The 24,849-nt window shown below is 36.0% G+C and overlaps 1 protein-coding gene across 2 annotated transcripts in view; it reads right to left on the bottom strand.

Annotated features, from left to right (window-relative positions):
- Positions 1–24,849, bottom strand: part of Scyl2 (SCY1 like pseudokinase 2) — a 63,911-nt gene that overhangs the window by 9,600 nt on the left and 29,462 nt on the right. For both annotated transcript variants that reach the window (XM_074084205.1, XM_074084206.1), the window contains exons 4-13: positions 18,993–19,137; positions 14,341–14,490; positions 12,961–13,182; positions 12,428–12,544; positions 11,638–11,763; positions 10,391–10,567; positions 8,463–8,585; positions 6,899–7,012; positions 2,278–2,410; positions 1,446–1,564 (exon numbers count right to left, since the gene is read on the bottom strand). In XM_074084205.1, the coding sequence (XP_073940306.1) occupies positions 1,446–1,564; positions 2,278–2,410; positions 6,899–7,012; positions 8,463–8,585; positions 10,391–10,567; positions 11,638–11,763; positions 12,428–12,544; positions 12,961–13,182; positions 14,341–14,490; positions 18,993–19,137 (1,426 nt within the window). The remainder of the gene's footprint in view (positions 1–1,445; positions 1,565–2,277; positions 2,411–6,898; positions 7,013–8,462; positions 8,586–10,390; positions 10,568–11,637; positions 11,764–12,427; positions 12,545–12,960; positions 13,183–14,340; positions 14,491–18,992; positions 19,138–24,849) is intronic.

Genomic DNA, 24,849 nt, shown 5'->3' with positions numbered 1-24,849 from the left:
TTTGTTCTTTTTTAATTTTTATTCATTTATTCATATGTGCATACATTGTTTGGGCCATTTTCTCCCCCCTGCGACTGTTTTTTGTTCATCTCAAGTTCCCAGCTCCAAATTTATTTTTTTTTCCTTTTTCTTTTATTATTCATATGTGCATACAAGGCTTGATTCATTTCTTCCCCCTGCCCCCACCCCCTCCCTTACCACCCACTCCATCCCCTCCCTCTCCCCCGCCCCAATACCCAGCAGAAACTATTTTGCCCTTATTTCTAATTTTGTTGCAGAGAGAGTATAAGCAATAATAGGAAGGAACAAGGGGTTTTGCTGGTTGAGATAAGGATAGCTATACAGGGCATTGACTCACATTGATTTCCTGTGCGTGGGTGTTACCTTCTAGGTTAATTCTTCTTGAACTAACCTTTTCTCTAGTACCTGTTCCCCTTTTCCTATTGGCCTCAGTTGCTTTTAAGGTATCTGCTTTAGTTTCTCTGAGTTGAGGGCAACAAATGCTAGCTAATTTTTTAGGTGTCTTACCGATCCTCACCCCTCCCTTGTGTGCTCTCGCTTTTATCATGTGCTCATAGTCCAATCCCCTTGTTGTGTTTACCCTTGATCTAATGTCCACATATGAGGGAGAACATACGATTTTTGGTCTTTTGGGCCAGGCTAACCTCACTCAAAATGATGTTCTCCAATTCCATCCATTTACCAGCGAATGATAACATTTCGTTCTTCTTCATGGCTGCATAGAATTCCATTGTGTATAGATACCACATTTTCTTAATCCATTCGTCAGTGCTGGGGCATCTTGGCTGTTTCCATAACTTGGCTATTGTGAATAGTGCCGCAATAAACATGGGTGTGCAGGTGCCTCTGGAGTAACAGTCTTTTGGGTATATCCCCAAGAGTGGTATTACTGGATCAAATGGTAGATCGATGTCTACCTTTTTAAGTAGCCTCCAAATTTTTTTCCAGAGTGGTTGTACTAGTCTACATTCCCACCAACAGTGTAAGAGGGTTCCTTTTTCCCCCGCATCCTCGCCAACACCTGTTGTTGGTGGTGTTGCTGATGATGGCTATTCTAACAGGGGTGCCAGCTCCAAATTTAAAGTAGTCCTAAGTCCAGGTTGGAGGAGTGGCTCAAGTGGTAAAGCATCTACCTAGCAAGTGCAAGACCCGGAATTCAAACCCCAGTTCCACCCCTCAAAAAAAAGAGATCTAAATCCTACACATCTTCCAACATCCTCATTTCCTACCTCCCAATGAGGCCTTTAATAATCTATCCCTCAATCCCATAAACTCTCTTCATTTAATTCTTTGGCATGTCCCCCTTGTTTCAGCAATCTTTATATGTAATATAGATATACATACAGACACACACACACACACACACACACACACATATAAAACAATAAACTGAATAAAGTGAATAAATGCAAAAATATCCCTACCTGATTGAGATTAAGATTGTTTTCAATACTCAAGGGAATGAGGTGAGGCAGAACTTTTCCAGCCAGTTGCTCTTTGGTGATCCCCAACTTCTTATGGGTAAAAGTACATTTGTAAATACCTGATAGAAAAGTTCACACCATAAATTAAAGAGACCATGAAAACAGTAAACCAAGATGAAATCTTTTGGTGAACAGGTGTAGTACAAATTTTTCCCAGTCAGCGCCTTAGAATGAGAAGGCACTTACAGATGTGTCTGAAGATTTTTAGCCTTATCATCATCAATCCAAATTTATTAAGCACCATTACATATTTATCCTATATTCTTTTAAAAGCACATTTAAGGATAGCACATTAATGGGATATTATTATTATAGTAGCAATAAAGTTACAGCATGTGCCCTCTATTCCTGGAAACATCTATTTCAGACCTTACACTTCAACTTGAAGCTTTTGTTTCAAAACATGTAAGTACAGGTACAGTAAAAGTATAAGATCTACACTTACTCTCACTTACTCAGCAAGTAAAACTCAACATGTAGCTTTGTTTGCCTCTCTTACTTTGTCCCATATAATGGGGAAAACTATAGGCTATCATATCTTGGAAGCTAGGGTTCTCAAATATCTTATTGCTGTATAAATGTCAAGACTCTACTGTTTTTGCTAAAGTCAACACAAAGAGAAATGTTGTATTATGGCATTTATCCCATCATTCTTCAATAAATGAATGCTAAGTACACGAAAATAAAGTACAATGACTTCATAGATTGGAAAATACATTTGTGTAACTATAAAACAATAAAGTAGTATCAAATGATATTAAGTTTTAGATACCTAAAATTCCCATGAGGACTGCAGGTTCCTTGGATGGAATTTGTTGTAAGAAGGGTAGGATATCATCAAGTACAAACCACTTATCCAAGTATTCCAAAATCTTTCCCAAACACACTAATGAATTCACACGAACCTATTAAAAGAGATAAATTAAATTTGTCATGTAATCAAGAACAAATACTCAAGTGTAAATTTAATCTTCACATAGATATACAGTAAAATCTCAAGAACAAAAAGTAGGTTTTGAAGCCATATTTTATTAACATAAGAAATGCACTTATTGGACTGGGAGTGTGGCTCAAGTGTTAGAGTGCTTACCCAGCAAGTACAAAAAGGCCTTCAGTTCAATCCCTAGTGCCATCAAAAAAAGAAAGTCATTAAGAGCTGGCAGAGTGGTTCAAGTGGTAGAGCACCTGCCCAGCAAGCAGGAGGCCCAGTGCCCTCAAAAAAAAAAAAAAAAATGTCATTATAATAAAAAAAAGAATTCACTTAATTTTCTTGACTTGTTTCAGAAAGGATTTATGATTGCTTCACCAAGATACTAGTGAGCTGAAGGAATGACTTAGATTTATTTACGTATGCTGGGGATCAAAGCCAAGGCCTTGCAAAAGCTAACTGAGCACTCTATCACTGAGCTACAACCCCTGCCCCAAAAGAATAAAACTTTTTGGGAGAAAGTGGGTGGTGCTGGGGATTGAACCCAGATCCTTGTGCATCCTAGGCAAGCGCTCTATTGCTAAGCAATATCCCCACCTGTACAATTTTGTAATATTTTAAGTAAAGTGATTAGGATTTAAGAGGCTTTTACAATATAGGTACTTACTAAAAACATTTCTTCATGAACATTTGAATTATACAAAGGAATACTTTCTCTACATCATGTGATTAATTCTACAGGGATTCCGGTATTTAAATTGGTTCAATTCATTCCTAAACTAAACATTTTAACAACATCTGAAGTTATCCATATATGCCTTACATAAAATTTTCTATTTCTAAATATATCCTTAATTATTAAAACCTTCCAAATGTCAGGTTTTAGTAACTGTATTAAACTACTAATATTAATATAGTCACAAAATTAAGTTCTATTAAGTACACTGAATGCACTAAGTACACTATCACTAATGTTTATTTTGTTTTGTTTTTTGTGTGTTACTGGGGTTTGAACTCAGGGTTTTGCATTTGCTGGGCAGGTGCTCTACTGTTTGAGCTACACCTCCAGCCTAATGTTTACTTTTATTTAAATTCACATTCAATAGACAGAGGTGGATGGGGACTCTAAAGAACACCAGTCAATTTTTATAAATGTTACACCCTACTTTTCACCTGGATTTTGTTAAGATAAAGTATCTTTAAGTCAGTACCATAAGATAAATAAAACTAATTTTTTAAAAAATAAGAACATTAGAAAATAATTTGGATGGTTAAAATCATAGAAAAATAAAAGATTTTCATTTACGAAAAATAATAATTATTTTCTGAAATTCAAATGAGGAATAGTACAAATTCAAGATGATATCTGAGACTTAACTTATTCTCAGAATCAGTTTTATTAAAAGAATTGCTATAGGGCTAGCAGAGTGGCTCAAATGATAAAGCACCTGCCTAGCAGACATGAGGCCCTGAGTTCAAACACAAGTACTACCCCCTACCGCCAAAAAAAAAGAACTGCTGCATTTATTGGAATGTATACAAGAAATGAAAATACTGGCTTAATTTTATTTTCTTTAACGATGCAGAAAATATTCATCATATAAGTCATGAATAAATACAGTTCTTAAAGTATTTTACCTAACTCTGTGTAAAATTTGTTTTTCTTCATTTTCAGGGACCAAAATTAAGATCTAATTCTATTCATGACTATATTTTTTTCAGAATTTCCTAGTTTGAATTTTTCAATTTTAGAGAATAGGTCTGAGTGCAATTCATAAATTCATACTTGCCACTCTGAAGGTAGGTAGGAACACTAAAAGTGTAATCTAAAATACATTTAAAAAGTGAAATGTAAAATGCAAATCTATTCCAAAAATGCTGTTCTAAATACATTCATTATAACTCCTTTGTAAATACCGTGTCTTTAATAGCCACTTAGCATTTTAAAAAAACGTCTGGACTGGAGGGATGGCTCAAGCAGTAGAGCGCCTGCTTTGCAAGCACAAAGACCTGAGTTCAAACCGTTGTCCCACCAAAAAAGAAAGAAAAAGTTCGGAATGGCAAAGTGGCTCAAGTAATAAGAGTGTGTGCTAGCAAGCTCAGCAAGTGTGAGGCCCTGAGTTCCAGCCCCAGTACCACCAAAAAAAAAAAAAAAAACCTTTTTGTTAGCATATATTACATGTATAGGAAGGTTTCACAGTGACATTTCCATATATGCTTATAACATACCTTGGTTAGACTCACCCCCATCATTTTCCCTCATCTCCCTCCCTGCCTTCTTAAAACAATTTCAACCAGTTTCATTGTTCAATTCTCAAACAAGTATATAAAGTACATCTACCATATTCACCTCCTTCACCCCCTACCAGCATCTGCCCTCAAACACGACATGTTTTACATTCCTGACCTTCCTGACACACATTTGTGTGTGTGTGTGTGTGTGTGTGTGTATTCATTGTTCAAAGGGGATTTGCTGTGGTATTTCACACATGAATATATTTTACTCTAATCAGATTAACCCTCTCTATTACTCTCTTTGCCTTTCCTCCCCTGCCTCATTTTCAACAGCTTTCAGTGTTTTATTATACTATTTTCATACACAGATACAATGTATTTTGACATTAGTCACTCTCTGTCCTTTTCAGTTCCCATCTCTCCCTACTATTATCAAACAGAACCACTATTACAAACATTTTTCTCTAAATATATGGATATATGATCATGGGAGTATTTATGTATATGTTTATCTTTTAGGTGTAGCTTCCTCATATGAGAGAGAACATGAGACATTTATCTTTCTGAAGCTGATTACTTTGCTCCACAAGATGATCCTTTACTTACTAGTTAGCATCTTTAAAAGATATAAACATTAGTAGGCATTTATTCAGGTCATCAGTAACCCTAGCTACTTGGGAGGCTACCTGAGATGCCAGTCCAGGCAAACAGTTCATGAGACCCCATCTCCAAAATAACCAGTAGTACAAACTAGACTGGAGGTGTGGCTCAGGCGGTAGAGTGCTTGCTTTCTAAGCATGAAACCCTGATTTCAAACCCCAGTCCTAGAGAAAAAAGAATTCAGCGTTCTTGTCCTCACTTCATTCCAAAGGAAGGTATTTCTCAGTCTTTTCTAAAGCTATTTATTTTAAGAGAGAATTCAGTATTTTTTTTTTTTTTGCAGCTTCTTTCCTACTCTCAGAGCCTTTCTGCCAAGAAACATGACCTGAAATGGATTAGACAGCTATTAAGTAAAATCATGTCATTTATTACATTGCTTTTGCCTATAATTCTATTAAGCTTTTATTTTTTTAAATTTAAACTCACATTCCACCAGATAAAGATGGATGGGAATTCCAAACAACAAGCTTTAGAAAATGCAAATTTGATAATATTCCCATTATCAAACATCAATGAGTAGTCAGGCAAAGGAAGGTATTTCTCAGTCTTTTCTAAAGCTATTTATTTTAAGAGAGAATTCAGTATTCTTTCTTTTTTTAAATTTTTTGGCAGTGCTGGAGATGGAACCGAGGGCCTCACAAATACTGGGTAAGTAAGTGCTCTACCCCTGAGCTATATCCCCACCTCTCACTTCTATTAAAAAAAAAAAAAACAATGTGGTAAATTCTTCTATTTATTGTTAGAGAAAAACATGTTTACTGCTCTTGATACAAGATGATGAAAACTCTAATTTATTCTAACTTCTTTGACTAATGAATAATTTAGTGTTACAGTCAAAGAAAGCAACTACTGGGCTGGAGTGGTAGAAGCAAGGCCTGCCTTGTAAGCACAAAGCCTTGAGTTCAAACCCCAACACCACCAAAAAAAAAAAAAAAACAGACAGCAACTCCTTTAAACACAATTACTTCCCTCACTTGTGCCCACACCAACCACCAATATGCTGTTTTATTGTACTTTATTTTACTGAGTGGGCAAGTTAAATAAGAATCCAGAGGCATCAACTAAAAATAAAGGCAATTTATAAAAGGAAGTCTTTCAAGAAAGTTTTTAGGTTTATACACTAAGTTAAACTTCATGATTATTTTAAAACTAATAACAAAGTAACTTGTAAGTTAAAGCAAAAAAGAATTAAGAAAAAAGCAATCAAGTTTTCTACTGAAGCATTCAAAGTCAAGAAACAGGAAGTGGGCACCCTCTCTTGGGATCCCTCCCAGCTCTGGGAGCTCTTCTCTTTGCTACTTTTCTATGTCAATAAACTCTCCCACTTTACACACACACACACACACACACACACACACACACACACACGAAGTAAAATGAGGGACCCAATATTATAAATTATATATCAGAAAAAAAAAACCTTGGCTCACTTTTATACTACTATATATATAGGCAATCTATAGCCAAGACAAATTACATGAACAAACTATAATAGGGTTATTAAACAATAAGGAAATAATTTACTGAGAAGTGAAAGAAAGAAAACAAGTATTAATGCACAATTACTTACAGCAAGGGAAGACGTTTGCAGACAGGCATTTTTAATTCTTGGTATCAAAGAATTTTTCATGGATGGGTAGTCTATAAGATTTGCAAAGGTTGGAATGATGTTTAGACAGAGCTCCTATTAAGAAAATAAAACTCATCAATCCTAGGAATTTCTAACAAATTCAAAGCCATTTGGCCTCTGCATGGCTAATTTGTTATACAGTTTGAAATAAACTTTCATATTATAGTACATTATATTATTTGGTCCTTTCAACAATTCTTTGAAAAAAGAATAATTATGATAACTTTAAAAATAGTTTGGCTGTACAGGGCCTATGATAGTGCTTCAAGTGTTCATAATCACAACTTCTTTTTTTCCCTTGAGACAGGGTCTTGCTATCTAGCCCTAGCTGGCCTGGAACTCAAACTCCTCCAGCCTTAGCCTCCCAAGTGCTGGGATTACAGGTGTGCAACAGTACACCTGGCTACAGCTCATTTAGAAAGAGCTAAAACGTAGAGGTAACTATACCTCCTCTATTCATCTCATGATCTAATCATAAGAGGAAAAAACTAACATAAACCTCTTACCCTTAGTAGACAAAGACTGCAATGAGTCAAAAAAGTAATGTGAAATGTCATGTTACGTTCATACGAAGAAAAACTAGACCAGGCATAGTGGTACATGTCTATAATCCCTGCACTTGGGAGACTGCAACAGGAAGATCTTGAGTTCAAGGCCAGCCTGAGCTGCACAGCAAGACCTTGTCTCCAAAAAGAGAAATTTCGTAAATTACTCTTAAAAAATTAAAATTCTTTATTAAAATTCCTTCATTGTCAAAGACCATGACCTTTAAATATGAAACTATCTGTGCACTAAGATGTTCTTAATCTAAGTATGTATTTTCCAAAGTGGAAAAAAAAATAAAATAAAATCACATTTTTAATAACAATCCAGAATGTTTTTCCAGCTAGAGAGCCCAAAGAACCAAAATTTTAATAATAACAAAGACTACAGAACTAAGCTTGTCAAGCACATGCTGTTTTAAGATTGTTCTTGTGGGACAAAAGCCATGACTATAAATGAACTAAGAACAGTCTAAATTACTACTTGCTTATTCATCTCCTTGCCATACAAACTACCTTCACACAGAAGTAACAGCTTTCTAAATAGAAAGTTGAGTTACCAACATGAAAGAAAATTAGCAGTATGGAAATATCTCATGTTTTCATAAGAAAAAGACACATAACCTTTCTTCATTTTCATTTATAATTACCCATTTAGAGAGAAGCAAAATGAAGGTATACAATAATTCAAGCTACAATAAATAAAACTTTCTTCTGTAACATACAGTTTTGATAAAATCAACAGTCTTCTTTGTGACACAGATATTTATTCATCAACTGATTCTTTAGTTAGGAGTATATACATTTTAATAAGAGTATATCAATAGTGTAATTCAATAGATAAATATATTTACTACTGTTCTATATAAAACTTTGTGACTTAATCCTAAAATACACTCACTTGTTTCTTCTGCTTTTAGAATCAGAATCATCATTAAAGAAAAACAAATCAAATACTGTACCTGGATCTGAATGGAAGGAGCTTCTAGTGCTCTGTAAACCATTGGCAGGACACTATTCTTTATCTCATCAGGAGGGGTTTTGGTTAGTAGCAAATCCATTTTTTGTAGAAAAATTAACAAAATCTGTTTAGAAAAAGGGAAAATATGTATGAAAGTCTAGAATCTTTGAGAGATTCAATGTATGCCAAAATTTAAAGTTTTTTCAAAAGAATGAGTCATATATTTTGACACTCACCATGTTGCTAGCCTGAAGGCATGGAAGACAAAAACATACAAATTAAGTCTCTTACATTTCTGCAAGTATACCGTTTAACATCTGCTCTCAGTTTAATCATTTAAAAAAAGACTAATTTCCTAACTCTTACATATATACTGTAATAAGTACCATCTAGAAAGCTACTGGTTAAAAATAAATAAATAAAGCCCAAAATTTACTGGGTAAAATAATAAATTAATTAATTAATACAGCCCAAGGGCAGCAAATGATGTCCAGAAGCAGTAAATTTCATAGCTGATGAAAGAGGGTACAAGAAATGAAAACATCTGTATGGAAAAATTCTAGACAGAGGCATTTTTTTGGTGGTGCTGGAATTTGAACTCAGGCCTCATATTTGGTCTATGATTTGAGCCACTCCACCAGTGTATTTTTGTGTTGGGCATTTTTGAGATAGAGTCTTGCAAACTTTTTGCCCAGGCTGGCCTTGAACCATGATCGTCTTGATCTCTACCTCCCAAGTAGCTAGGATTAGAGGTGTGAGCCACCGGTGCCTGGCAAAAGAAGTATTTTTAATTGACCCTGACCCTTTTCCTTTCTTCTTTTTTCCACCTAACTACCTCCACATACCTAAATTATAAGGAACCTCCTTCTATTCATGCAGAATACTTACTTTTGCCAAGGCTCAGTTAAAATTTTCGAGAGGAATTTTTAACTGGAATACGGAGGGGGAAAAGAGAGTACCAAAGAATGGGGGCAAATAAGAATTCAGGTTATAGGTATCTTAAGATACTATGTTGACAGACTGGTAGCTTAGGGAACATGTGACTACCAACTTTCCCTCTCTACTGCTCCAAAGCTTATGGCTCCCTCCCTTGCTCTTCCCCTAATCCATAGGCACTCTTACTATGTACCTTCCACATCCCCTCTTTTTAAGGGAACCACAAAGTCATAAAACCATCACACCCCATAGTTGATAGGTGACTAATAAACTATTGCCAAACAGAGGCAGAAACACATAATAATACTTACTATGTGCCACAAAATCTCAGTTCATCTCAGTGACTCCTTTCATTTTAGAAAGGAGGAAGTGGAAGCCTTAAGATGGCAGCTAATGGGCAAACCCTAGTCATGGTTTTAGGAGACACAAAGAAGCCTCAGGTTCCAATCCACTGCTCTTAATTTCAAGAGGACCTCAAATCTGGCAAATACATATTTTAATAGAGTCTACATCAAACTAATTTTCTTTTACATACATATACACATTATTCCCATAGAGCTCTATCCATTTTCCTCTTTTTAGTGAAAGTACCAAATTACCAAGTAAATAAAGAGAAACTGGCATAAATCATCTACAAGTTAAAGAATGGAATAATAAAACAAATATATTTAAAAGTATAGGAGAAAAATTAGTATTTTCTCCAAATTGCAATTTTCAATAAAGTCAACTGGGATCCGTATAACAAATGCAAACTTTCATTACAATTTACTTTCTGAGATAGTAACTTAGGGAAAGTCAATAGACACTCACCTGCAAAGTTTAACTGTAATTATAGGAATGGCTCAAACATAGGCAAAATAGCTTTCTGTCTACTGAAAGACTCATATACTTACTGCAATTTTTAAAAACTTATGTGTTCACTTTTTTCGTTTTCAGTGGTGGTAATTAATCATGAATAACAGTATAAAATATGCAAAAATATCTACAACATACCTGGATTGGCTCCTGCTGTTTAAATACAGGACCAAGTTCAGGTAGAATTAATTTGACATATTCTTCTTTGGTGCATTCTTCAGCAATCAGTAAAACGTTGGGCAAAACAAAAGGTACCATATCAGGGTTTACAAATTCTGAAGTCAAACAAGGCAAAATTCTCTGCACGATGACACGCTGAAAGGCAAAAATGTTTTTATCAAACCAAAATTTATTTAGGTATTTAGTATTAACATTGAAGTGAAAAGCCAACAATCCTTTTAGGTCCAAAATTTACTTGGGTCTTTAGTACGAGCACTGAAGTGAAAAGGCTCTAGTCCTTTTAGGTAAGATGACCATGTTATTTCTGGTTGAAACTGGAAAAGATTTTTAAAAACTGGATGCTATTGTTAATTATGCTAAGACAAACAGCATCTGCTGGGAAATGTCATGGTTCAAAGGGGACAACTTCCTCCCTTCCTTAGGATTCACAGCACACAACTTAAAACATTGTCCTGCACTGTGCTGTTTCACACATGCTAACCTTACCTACATCTACTGTGATGGCTTGGGAGCAGGGACAATATCTGTGCTCCATCTTTACTCTCCATACCATTTAAGTAAAGGACTAGACAAACAATAAGTCACCAATGGCTATGTGAAAGATTAAGCACTGGAAACATTGCAAAACAAGAATTACTACTTTTACAAACAGTGGCTTCCTCGGGGCGGGGGGGGGGGGGTGGTGTGTGTGTGTGTGTGTGTGTGTGTGTGTGTTTGCAGTAATGGGGTATAAACCTAGGGCCTAGACCTTGAGCCACTCCACCAGGTCTTTTCTGTGATGGATTTTTTTGAGATAGGGTCTCCATTTGCCTGGGCTGACTTAGAACCACAATCCTCCTGAGTAGCTAGGGTTACAAGCATGAGCCATGTGCACACTCAGCTCACCAGTACTTTTCAGACTATTTTACACTCATGGTCAGAGAGTAAAAGGAATTTGGAACCAGCATCAAAACAGAAGTAACAGAGATGTTTATGGACATCTCTCTGACATTTCATGTCCAACTGCTGACTTGACATGGGTAGGTAGTAGCATCCTTGTAATTCTTTAAATCTTATTTATTTTTGGACCCTAACTAAACATTTGGCTTCAGTATGCAACATTTTATAGCCATTTATGTACCCAAGACAAAAGATGTATTATTTCTTTTGAAGAGTTACTATAGTTAAGTCAAAGTAAACTTAAAGTTAAAAAACCAACAACAAACCTTGGGCAGTTTTGGTAGAACCTTTGGCAGTCCTTTGAAAAACTGTGATTTCTGAAGATTATCTCTTTGGAACAAAGTATCAAAATACTGAAGTGTTACTGCACCAACATCATCAAAGAAAGGAATCTAAAAATATGAAAATAAATTATTTCAATAAATATTAAGTTGAAGGTACTTCTCATAATAGAAACTGCTACAATATAGTGAAAAAATACTCAGAAACGTTAAGAAAAATACTAAAGCCCATTTTAATGGAAGATATAATTATAAAAATCAGAATAAGAAAATAAATTCTTTTATTTTCAAATTCACATCTCCAGAATCAGTTACCTATGAGTTGGCTGGGCAATAACATTTTTAAATATAACTCTAAAATATTGAAAGATTAAGTAAAGTATCTTGAAGGCATAAAGAGTACCATTTATTAAAATCCATGAGTCACAATTTAGGGCTATAACTTCAGTGAGTGTCTGGAATGTTTACATACCAAATTGTAACTGTTACAAGTCTGTTTATTTGAAATCTTAATTTCTTATCACAGCAATTATGTATGTTATTTAGCTATTTAAGATTAAAACAAGTTGAATATTTAATAAATTCAAGAACACATATATCATCTAGGGACTAAATTGCTTTAGAAGAACTTCATCAGAGTGAAGGTGTGGCTCACATAGGAAAGCACCTACCTAGCAAGTGTGAAGCCCTGAGTTCAATTTTCAGTACAACTAAAAAAAAGAACTTCATCTATTTTTATCCCTCCACCTAATGCAGAAATCCAGGTTGCACTCACCTTTGTCATTTGATCTGCATCAGGTCTTACAGTTGGAGTTACATTTAACAGCAGTTTCACATGTTCACGGACTTCCTCAGGTATATTTGTAAGTGAACTAGATCCTAAACGACTCAACTATTCAAAAGAGTAAAAACATTAAATATGAATATAAAATATTCAAAAGATATGCTTTTATTAAAATAACTAAATCATTTTTAAATTTCAGCATATTTGTAGACTGAACAAATTGCTAATTCTCCTGTTTCAGGATACTTTTAACCACTTATCTTTAATACCTGAAGTTGTTTCCATTCCTAAAATAAAGTGCTCAGTATTATAGCCCACATTTCAATGCTCACTCTAGTAAATGCCATGATTAAAACTGTAGTAATGGACTTTAGTCTTCATTATTTATAGAAATTACTTTCATTAAACTGATTTTATGAAAACTTGAAGTGAGGAACTCATCTCAAGAATTTTCTGACATTTTAGAAAAAAAATCAAAATGTTTAATAAGTTTTTAATGCAAGCAAATATCAATAGGCAAATACCTGATCCAACTGCCTACTGAAACTCTTATAAATATCTTGCTTGTTGACTTCAAATATAGGTTTCCCTTTATTGAATACAGCATATATAACAGTTCCTAAAGAATACATATCACTGGCCGTTTCACAGCTCACAGAAAGTATATATTCAGGAGCCAAATATTCAGGATTTGGAAGACATAATGATGGTAAATTTGGGTCCCACTCTTTACAAGGAAACTTAGGCTGCAATAAGATAGAAAAGGATGACACAAGTTAAGTATTATCAAGCTGTAGCAATCTACCTTTAAATTCATATTAACTCACACAAATAAAAATGGCATTACCACTTTCAAATCTAAATTCCCAAATGTGGAAATTACATGCAGCAAATTGAGACATAAGAACTCTTATAACTCTGGGACTACTGGAGTCTATTCCAAAAGATACATTCTCAGTACAAAATGCAGTATGAACATGAGAAGGTCTGCCTCACGTTTGGTTTTAAGTTTTATGGGCTCAGATAGAGAATGTTGTCCGAAACCTGTTCTTTCACTAACTAGGTTTATAAGATTTTTTAAAAATATGGAAGTCAGAGGTAGCACAGTGCTTGACCAATGTATGTACTAAACCAATACCAATTCTTTCTGATTTCCTTAACAATGACTGTTCAAATTAAAAAATCTATCTTAGATCACATTATGATCCCTTAACAATGTATAGTAAACACCTGAAATATAACAGGTGTCTTATCATAAAAGGTCATCTAGGCCATCAGGAACCAATCAACACACAACATAATTGATGAATAGTATGAATAGACAAGTATGCCAAACACCAAGAAACCAGTGCTGTGGAAAGACTGAGCTCAAATTCCCCTTCCACCACTTAGCAACTGCCTAAATTTAGGCGTGTTATTTTATTCTGTATGCCTAATTTACTCATCTGTATTGTTCCTATACCCCACTGAGTTGCTGTGAAACTTAAACAAGTAAATACAAAAACAGCGTTTAGAAAAGGCTTCAATCAATGTCAGCTACTGTCATCATCATCATTGCTGCTATATGCTCCGTAAAGAAGAGCCCATGGTCCAGCTGCAGAAACACTGCTAGAAATTCATGCTAGCGGTCTGAGAAAAAAAAAAAAAAAACCTATTTAAATCAATATTTCTCAGATTTATTTTAAGCTCTAGCATTCTTTTCTCAAGGAACATTAACCTCTAGGGAATTAACAAGCTGAAGAATACTTTTAGGTGCAAAGAACACTGGTAATTTTCTGTAAAGCTGTACACTTAATAGTACACACATTTATCAGGATTATATTAAATTTTCTACTCCAGTCTAGACGTAATCATAAATTTCCATGACTTTAAAAAACTGAAAGACTATATAAAACCTTCATTACCTCTTGTTCAGAAGGATTGGCTGATGACACACTAAAATCAAAGCCCATTATTTTCCAGGCTCCGCTTTTATTCAAAATTATATTTTCAGGAGTAATATTTCCATGAACCATTTTGACACTGCTATGTAAAAATGACAATCCTTCAGAAACCTATAAATAGAATAGACATTTTTATCCTGAATAAAACTCCTTTTCAATTACATCAAAATATCTCATAAAAAACATAATTATTGCTCTTCCAATAAAACTTCTGTATGTCAGCTATCACTCAAACTTCATCATAAAATCAAAAGTTTCTAGAGAAAAGGTTAGTTTGAAAAGAATCAATTTAGAAAGTAACACATATGTACATGGAAGCAATGCTAGGAATCTCCCTGTATAGCTATCCTTACCTCAACTAGCAAAAACCCCTGGTCCTCCTTATTAATGTTTATTCTCTCTCTTCAATAAAATTAGAGATAAGGGCAAAACAGTTTCTGCCTGGAAGCGAGGGGGTGGGGGGGAAAGGGAGGGGGTGGGGGGGAACAGAAGGGGCTGAGGGAAGGGGGGATAATGACCTAACCATTTTATGCACATATGAATAAAAGAAATTAAAAGTTTCAATATTCTCAGTTGCCAGGACAATCTAAGCATCAGTGGGAAAACCTTGTTACAAAACCAAAGTACAACTATCTACTATCTTTTACAAAGACACACAAGCAGAAGAAAAGAGAAAAGCACTTTTTTCTGTCTAAATTTATTCATATTCAATTTGAGTCTGAAATATTAGGAAATTGATGATTCTTGAATCACAGATAATGAATATGGAGATTTTACATACACTTCATATTGAAATTCAGTTTTTCTAAATAGTATTGTGCTTAGTTTTCAAATATTCAACTGATGTTCACTTACTCTAACATCGGATTAGTATTTGATAATTTTTATACTTGTGCCTGACATTACCACTGAATCTGTCACCCAAAACAGTAAGTTGGGTTTCTGTTTCCTGGAAGAAGTCGGCTTGGGCCAGCTGATGCTCTCTGACTTCCAAGACACCACTGTTGCTGGTTTTCCTCTAACTCCACTGGGTCACTGTTTTTCAGTCTGTTTTGCTGGTTTCTCATTTCCCCACCTGCCTGAACTCAACATTTGAATCCTGGCAATTTGCCATCTACTCTCGGTCTGTGTTCTGGAAGTTTTACTTATTGCCTCTAAGCTGGTTATTCCCAGATCTCCTCCTGGACCTGTTCTGAAGGCCAGATTCCATTGTCTGACTACTTTCTTGACTTCTCTTACTCATCACTTTGTTTTTCTTGCAGCTTAGGACAAAAACCTTTGAGCTATCTGCACTTCTCCCTTTTTCTTATATAGCAAATCTTATAAGCTCCACTGTCAAAACAGACTTAGAATAGGATCCAGTCTTACCACCTTCCCTGCTCAGGCCCATCATCATGTCTGGCCAGGATTCCAGCCACCTACCTCATCTCTTTGCTTTGCTCTGGCCCTGCTATACTGTTTATTTCTCCACACAGCAGCTACAGTGATCTGTTACAACATAACCCAGATTGTGCCACCCTCCAAGGTATTTCCTTGGCTCCCAGTACCCAGTCCTGTGGCTCTCTGGGCTTGCTTACTCCTCCAGCACTACAGATATTGCCCTCCTCCTTGGGTATCCTGCTCAGAGGCTTATACTGGTGGCTCTCTGCCTACATCATTCCGTCTACATGGCTTGCCTCTTTGACTTTTCCAGGTCTTCTCTCAAATGTCCCCTTTTCGGTGAGATGTTTCCTGACTATCCCACTCAAAAATGCAAATCAGTACTCTCTACCACACAAACCACTCCTTTTCCCCCTTCCCTCCTTTTTGCTTCTTAGCACTTCATCAAACTTAATTTGCTATCTTCCCACAAGAGAACATAAATTTCCAAAAGGCATCATTTTTTGTCTGTTTTGTTCACTGCTCTACCTTTAACACCCAGAACTGTGCCAAACAGCTGTCCAGTAAATATCTGCTTCATAAATGAATAAATACTACAATGAATTCTCTTCAAGGATCCTCACTTAGGGACTGGTACTCAACACCTCATAAGTGATATGCAGGAACTCTATCACTTGAGCCATACTCCCGGCCCTTTTCTGCTTTAATTTTTTTTTTTTTTGATAGGGTCTCGTGTTTCTTCCCGGGACTGGCCTCGGACCTCTATCCTCTTACCTATGTCTCCTGAATAGCTGGGATTACAGGCACACATCACCATACCTTGCTTATTCACTAGATGGGGGTCTCACTAACTTTCTGCCCAGGCTGGGATCATGATTCTCCTGATCTCAGCCTCCAAGTAACTGGGATTACAGGTGTGTGCTAACACATCTGACCATGAAAAATTAGAATTCTTATGCACCACTGGTGGAAATGTAAAATGGTAAAGGCACTATAGAAAACAGCACAGTGATTCCTCAAAATAATTAAAAACAGAAATACCATACGATCCATCACTTATAATTCAGAGAATATACCCCAAAAAATTGAAAGCAGAGTCTCAAAGATATATTTTTATACCACGTTCATATAGCAGATTATTCACAATAGAAAAAATGTGAAAACAACTCAAGTGACCCCTGACATGCTTGTAATGTGTCACATGCATTCATCAAACATTATTCTACCTTAAAAAGGAGATTGTGACACATGGCACCACATGGATAACCCTTCAGGACATTATGCTAAGTGAAATAAGCCAGTCACAAAAGAACAAATAGAGTCTGATTCCACTTATATGAAGTACCCAGAGTAGTCAATTCACAGAGACAGAAAGTGCAGTGTGGTTGCCAAGAACTGGGGGGACGAAGGGTGGAAGGGTAGGAAAGAGGTGGGGTTGCTATTTACTAGTTTCAGTTTCAGTTTTGCAAGATGGAAACAGTTGTGGAGATGGCACAATGTGAATATATTTAATGTGCTAAGGAGCACATTTAAAAATGACTTACATGGAATTTTACCGTAATTCTTTAAAAAATATAGTTAAGGGAATGACAAGTCACAGACTAGGAGAAAATTTCTATAAATTATATATGTGACAAAAGACTGATGTCCACAACATGTAAAGAAATCTTGCTGACAGAGTGGCTCAAATGGTTGAGCACCTGCCTGCTTAGCAAATGTGAGGCCCTGAGTTCAAACTCCAGTACAGGAAGGTAAGGAAGAGGGAGGGAGTAGGAGGGAGGAAGGAGACTCTTTAATAAGAAAACAACCCATTCAAAAATTGGGCAAAATATGTGAACAGATATTTCACCAGAAGACATTCAGATGGCAAAGGAGCATATGAAAAGGCATTCAGTAACATCGTTCACCATTCAGACAATGAGATACTGGTGTACGCCTGTTAACATGGCTAAAATTAAAAGGACAAAAACAGACCAAATTGCTTTTAGCAAAGATGTGGGAAAAAAAAAAATGAAGCTTTTTCATATGCTGTTAGTGGGAATGAGAAATGGTACAACAACTTTGAAAAAGTCTGTCATTTTTCTTAAAAAGGTTTTAAAACATACAAGTACCATTCTGATCTAGTCATTCTACTCTTAGGTACTTGTTTAATCAAGAGAAATTAAAATATATGTTTATACAAAAACTTGTACACAAATGTTCACAACATCTTTATCTGCAACGGCAAAAAATTTGAAATGACCCAAATGACCAATATGCAAATGAATAAAAAACATATATCCATACAATAAAAAAAAGTGAACTATTGATATATTTAAGAGTATGGGTCATACCCAAAATAACTTTATTGCCTAAAGAAGGAAAACCAAAAAATAAAATAAAATAAAATCCACAGGATTCCATTTATAAAATGTAGAAAATAAAACTGACTGATGGTGACAAGAAGAAGGAGGTCAGTGATTTCCTGGGACAAAGTACAGAGAGTGTGTAAAGAACAAGAGGGAGGGATCACAGAGTGTGTAGGGCAGAGATTACAAAGGAGGAGGAGAAAGCGCTGGGGGGTGCAGACATTTGCACTATCTGGATTTTGGTTAGCATTTCACAGGTATGTATATGTCAAACTTATATAAGACCGTGTACTTAGCATATGTGCACTTTATTGTATGCCAATTATACCTTAATAAAGCTGTTAAAAAATAAATATGATCTCCATCTTCAAGGAACTCAGAATATACTGTATAACCTTATTCTATGGAGCTAAAGATATTATTCTGGTAATCAGAGAAAGGAAAATCTGAAAAAGTAGGCATATATGTAAAATTAACAAAACCTCTTGATTATCTACTAAATTTCCACAGAGGTATACTTTACTCTTATTAAATACTTTTTCCAATTTAATGTTTATTTATGAAATTAATTTACAAGGCTTAAAATTCAAAAGAATCAAAAAACACATCGCATTCACGAACCAATAAATGTCTCTCCTCAAAAGTTATCAATACTAACAATTTCAGCCAGCAGTGGTGGCACATGCATTGGAGCCAATGTTATCAATTTCATGTATTTATAAATTAAGCCTAACAAGAAACAGCAGGAAAAAATGCCAGAATGTAGAAATAATTTCAAATTATTATCCAGAACCAAAGGTTTACATACAGGAGTTTACATGAATAATAAGTTTGAAACTATTTTACAGGAAAAAACTCTTTTACATGTTTAATAAAAATACATACCTGAAGCAAACCATATTTCATTTCTACATCATAAAGTTTATAATCTTTAATGTCTGGAGATATAGAAGAAGGCAAATTTTCCCAATTACCAAGAACATTCGCTAAACTGGCAAAAACTGGCTCTGTACAAAATGCCAAGCAGTCCCTGTTTAAAAAAAAAAGAATTATTACTATCATTCCTACACTTCATCAAAATCAAATATACATGACATATCAGAGGTCTTATCTTATTAAGCTATCAATAAAATAGACTGTTTTTGATTCGTGAATTCCAACAAAATTATAATAAACTTCAATCAACAACATCAGGAGGTTTTGTGTATACCGCCTGATAAATCGCAAACTTTTAAATTAAATACTGTGACAAATACATTTCTTAAAACTTAAAAAAGTCAGGAAGTAAAATACTATTTCAGATGATTGATATTCTTTATGGGAAACCAATGAACTGATTTAAAATATTGTTGCAGGAGATTCCAAGATACCGGCTAGAGGTAGGAAGCAGAAAGCGACCCTCCTATAGTGAAATCTTGGAGAGACGCTGGAGACACACTTTGCAGGCATAATCACTGAGAAAAGGCGTAACTTTGACCCCTCCACACCTCCAGCTGGTGCAGAGAATCTCCACTTCACGTTAAACGGAGAACCGAGGAGGCCCCCGGGGCCGCCAGTGGCCGGCGCCCATACGGCTTGGGAAGACGCGGACTAGGTGAGCTTCGCGGTACCGCGGTAGCCCACAGACAAGCCTGGGCCAGAGCAGCATAGCCCCCTGGACAGACTGACCTCCACCCAGGAAAAAAAGAGAAACTGAGTACTAAGCAATAAGAACAGTTAAGACACGCTGGAAAGAGGGTGGGGCGCCCTGAGCGCTGAAGATTGGGGGAAGGGAATCCTTCCCGGGACTGTAAATAAACGAGCCGGGCCCGGAGAGGCTCTGGCGGGAGCGGGGCGCGCCCAGCAACCGGGAGCGGGGACGCTTGTGAGAGGAGGGAAGACCCACTTCCCACGTGAACTGTAAATAAACACGCAGGCCTGACAACGCGGGGCAGTATCACCTTTCCCAGTGCTTGGAAAGGGGAAAGCCTGTAGCAGAGGCTCCCGCACAGGAGAACTCTGAGCAAACAAAGCCTGTGGGACCAGGTGAGCGCTAGCTCACCCCAGAGATCTGCATAAATAACGCCGCCAGCTACAGGCTGAGAGCAGCAGGCAGGCAAGCCACAGTTGCAGATACCACTCTCAGAACTGCCTCCAGACGCTTTTTTTTCTTTTTCTCCCTACCTTTGATGAGAGAACAACCGAATTACACCTGCAAGCCGAAAAACTTACTGAAACTGTATTGCATTTGAACTGGGGACACTTGGTGGGGCTTTTGTGTGTGTGTGTGTGTGTGTGTGTGTGTGTGTGTGTGTAGTTTTGTTCTACTTTATGCAACCCCTTTGATGAGACAACTACAGAACAACATCTAAGGCACCAACTCCAGGACTGGAGATTGAGATGGACACCCAAATTATTAAGACTGAAACTGCATTGCATATAAACTTGGAAGTTTTTTGGTTTTTTGTTTTTTTTTTTAATTTTCTATTTTCCACTTTATTTTAATTCATTTTTATATATAGATATTACTTTCATTTACTTATTTTTTATTTTTTTTATCTTTGATTTTCAATCCTCTCTCTGTCTCTCTAATGTCTGTTCAGCTTACTGTCGATTAGTACACTAACACTCCCTGTTTATACCTTTGAAACTCTCTTGTCTGATACCTTGTTCTGCTTTCTCCCTCTTGTCTGTGTATTTGTTTTCCCCTTTTCTTTAACTTCTTGCTTTCCATCTCAGCTCACTCTTCCATTCTCAATATTACCATTGTTATTATTACAAGCTAGAAAATACTTAATTACACACAGTACAGGGACAGTAACAACACCAAGGACAATGACGGGAAGACAAAAAAAACAGGGAAAACAGTTTCCCCACAGCAAAAAATTAGTACAGGAACCAGAGGGGAATGAAGAGAACAGAAACTCAGATCCAGACTCCAACAAAATGAAGATAAACCATGCCAAAGGACCCAATGAAGCCCCCAAGAATAATTTAAAAGAAGACATACAAGTACTCAATGAGAATTTTATAGAGATGATACTGGATAGGGTCAACCAAAATGTACAGGAGACACTCAAGAAATTCCAAGACAATAAAAATAGAGAATTTGAAAAAGCAAAAGAAGAAATAAAGGAAACCATAGAAGCACTGTATAAACACCAAAGTGAAAGAGAGAACACAATGAATAAATGGATAAATGAACTCAGGACAAAAATAGACAACAATAAAGAAGAAAACTGCCAGGATATGGAAAACCTCAGAAAAAAGAACGAAACAGAACTGCAAAACAAAACGGAAGGCCAATCCAGCAGAATAGAACAAACAGAGGACAGAATCTCAGAACTTGAAGATGAAATGGTAATTAAAGGAAAAACCGAAGAACTATTAATTAAACAACTCAAGACCTGTGAAAAGAAAATGCAAGAACTCACTGACTCCATCAAAAGACCAAACTTGAGAATCATGGGCATCGAAGAAGGAGAAGAGGTGCAAGCGAAGGGAATGAGTAATATATTCAACAAAATAATAACAGAAAATTTCCCAAATCTAGAGAAAGATATTCCCAGACAAATGCAAGAGGCCTCCAGGACACCAAACAGACCAGATCAAAATAGAACTACTCCACGACATATCATCATTAAAACAACAAGTTCAGAAACTAAGGAAAGAATATTGAAGGCTGTAAGAGAGAAAAAACAAGTAACATACAAAGGTAAACCCATCAAAATCACAGCAGACTTCTCAACAGAAACATTAAAAGCAAGAAGAGCGTGGGGTGAGATCTTCCGGGCACTGAATGAAAATAACTTCAACCCCAGGATACTCTACCCAGCAAAGCTATCATTCAAAATAGATGGAGCAATAAAAGTCTTCCATGATAAGCAGAAACTAAAACAATATGTGACCACAAAGCCACCATTACAAAAGATTCTGCAAGGGATCCTGCACACAGAAAGTGACACCCAACTTAACCATGAAAAGGCAGGCAGCACCAAACCACAGGATAAGAAAAAGCAAGACAGTAGAGAGTAACATCAAGTTAGGTACACACAATCAAACCTTCAAACAACTAAGATAACTAAATGGCAGGAATCACCACATACCTATCAGTACTAACACTTAATGTTAATGGACTTAATTCACCCATCAAAAGACACCGTTTGACAAAATGGATTAAAAAAGAAGATCCAACAATTTGTTGCTTACAGGAGACTCATCTCACCGACAGAAATAAGCATATGCTTAGGATGAAAGGCTGGAAGAAGATTTACCAAGCCAATGGCCCCCGAAAACAAGCAGGAGTAGCAATACTTATCTCTGACAAAGTAGACTTCAAACCTACATTGATCAAACGAGATAAAGAAGGACATTCCATACTAATAAAAGGGGAAATAGACCAAAAGGAAATAATAATCATCAATCTGTATGCACCCAATGTCAACGCACCCAATTTCATCAAACATACCCTGAAAGACCTAAAAGCATATATAAACGCCAACACAGTGGTTGTGGGAGATTTTAACACTCCATTATCATCAATAGATAGGTCATCCAAACAAAAACTCAATAAAGAAATCCAAGATCTAAAATATGCAATAGATCAAGTGGACCTAGTAGATGTCTACAGAACATTTCATCCAACCTGTACACAATATACATTCTTCTCAGCAGCCCATGGAACCTTCTCCAAAATAGATCATATCCTAGGGCACAAAGCAAGCCTCAGCAAATATAAGAAAAGAGAAATAATACCGTGCATACTATCTGACCACAATGCAGTAAAAGTAGAACTCAACAACAAAAGTAAAGACAAAAAACATGCAAACAGCTGGAAACTAAATAACTCATTACTTAATGAAAAGTGGATCATCGATGCAATAAAAGAGGAAATTAAAAAGTTCCTGGAAGTCAATGAAAATGAAAACACAACCTACCAGAACCTATAGGACACAGCTAAGGCAGTCTTGAGAGGAAAGTTTATAGCCATGAGTGCATATATTAAAAAGATTGAAAGATCCCAAATCAAGGACCTAATGATACATCTCAAACTCCTAGAAAAACAAGAACAAGCAAATCCCAAAACAAATAGAAGGAGAGAAATAATAAAAATAAGAGCTCAAATCAATGAAATAGAAACCAAAAAAACCATACAAAGAATTAATGAAACAAAAAGTTGGTTCTTTGAAAAAAGAAACAAGATCGATAGACCCCTGGCAAACCTGACTAAAATGAGCACAGAAAAAACCCAAATTAGTAGAATTAGGAATGCAAAAGGGGAGATAACAACAAACACCATGGAAGTCCAGGAAATCATCAGAGACTACTTTGAGAACCTATATTCAAATAAATTTGAAAATCTAAAAGAAATGGACAGATTTCTAGATACATATGATCATCCAAAACTGAACCAAGAGGAAATTAATCACCTGAATAGACCTATAACACAAAATGAAATTGAAGCAGCAATCAAGAGTCTCCCCAAAAAGAAAAGTCCAGGACCTGATGGATTCTCTGCTGAATTCTATCAGACCTTTAAAGAAGAACTGACACCAACCCTCCTTAAACTGTTCCATGAAATAGAAAGGGAAGGAAAACTGCCAAACACATTTTATGAAGCCAGTATTACACTTATCCCAAAACCAGGCAAAGACACCTCCAAAAAGGAGAACTATAGGCCAATCTCCTTAATGAACATTGATGTAAAAATCCTCAATAAAATAATGGCAAACCGAATTCAGCAACACATCAAAAAGATTATTCACCACGACCAAGTAGGCTTCATCCCAGGGATGCAGGGGTGGTTCAACATACGAAAATCAATAAACGTAATAAACCACATTAACAGAAGCAAAGACAAAAACCACTTGATCATCTCAATAGATGCAGAAAAAGCCTTTGATAAGATCCAACATCATTTCATGATAAAAGCTCTAAGAAAACTAGGAATAGAAGGAAAGTTCCTCAACATTATAAAAGCTATATATGACAAACCTACAGCCAGCATTATACTTAACGGAGAAAAATTAAAACCATTCCCCCTAAAATCAGGAAGCAGACAAGGATGCCCACTATCTCCACTCCTATTCAACATAGTACTGCAATTCCTAGCCAGAGCAATTAGGCAAGAAGAAAGAATAAAAGGAATACAAATAGGTAAAGAAACTGTCAAAATATCCCTATTTGCAGACGACATGATCCTATACCTTAAAGACCCAAAAAACTCTACTCAGAAGCTTCTAGACATCATCAATAGCTATAGCAAGGTAGCAGGATATAAAATCAACATAGAAAAATCATTAGCATTTCTATACACTAATAATGAACAAACTGAAAAAGAATACATGAAAACAATTCCATTTACAATAGCCTCAAAAAAAATCAAATACCTCTACAAGGAAAACTATACACTTCTGAAGAAAGAGATTGAGGAAGACTATAGAAAGTGGAGAGATCTCCCATGCTCATGGATTGGTAGAATCAACATAGTAAAAATGTCAATACTCCCCAAAGTAATCTACATGTTTAATGCAATTCCCATCAAAATTCCAATGATATTCATTAAAGAGATTGAAAAATCCACTGTGAAATTTATATGGAAACACAACAGGCCACGAACAGCCAAGGCAATACTCAGTCCAATGCAGGAGGTATCACAATACCTGACTTCAAACTATATTACAAAGCAATAACAATAAAAACAGCATGGTACTGGCACAAAAACAGACATGAAGACCAGTGGAACAGAATAGAAGATCCAGAT

The sequence above is a fragment of the Castor canadensis genome, chromosome 8 (assembly GCF_047511655.1).
Source record: "Castor canadensis chromosome 8, mCasCan1.hap1v2, whole genome shotgun sequence".
Classification (NCBI taxonomy): Eukaryota; Metazoa; Chordata; class Mammalia; order Rodentia; family Castoridae; genus Castor; species Castor canadensis.
The sequence above is the reverse complement of the archived record's forward strand: the minus strand, read 5'-3'. Positions and strand labels throughout refer to the sequence as shown.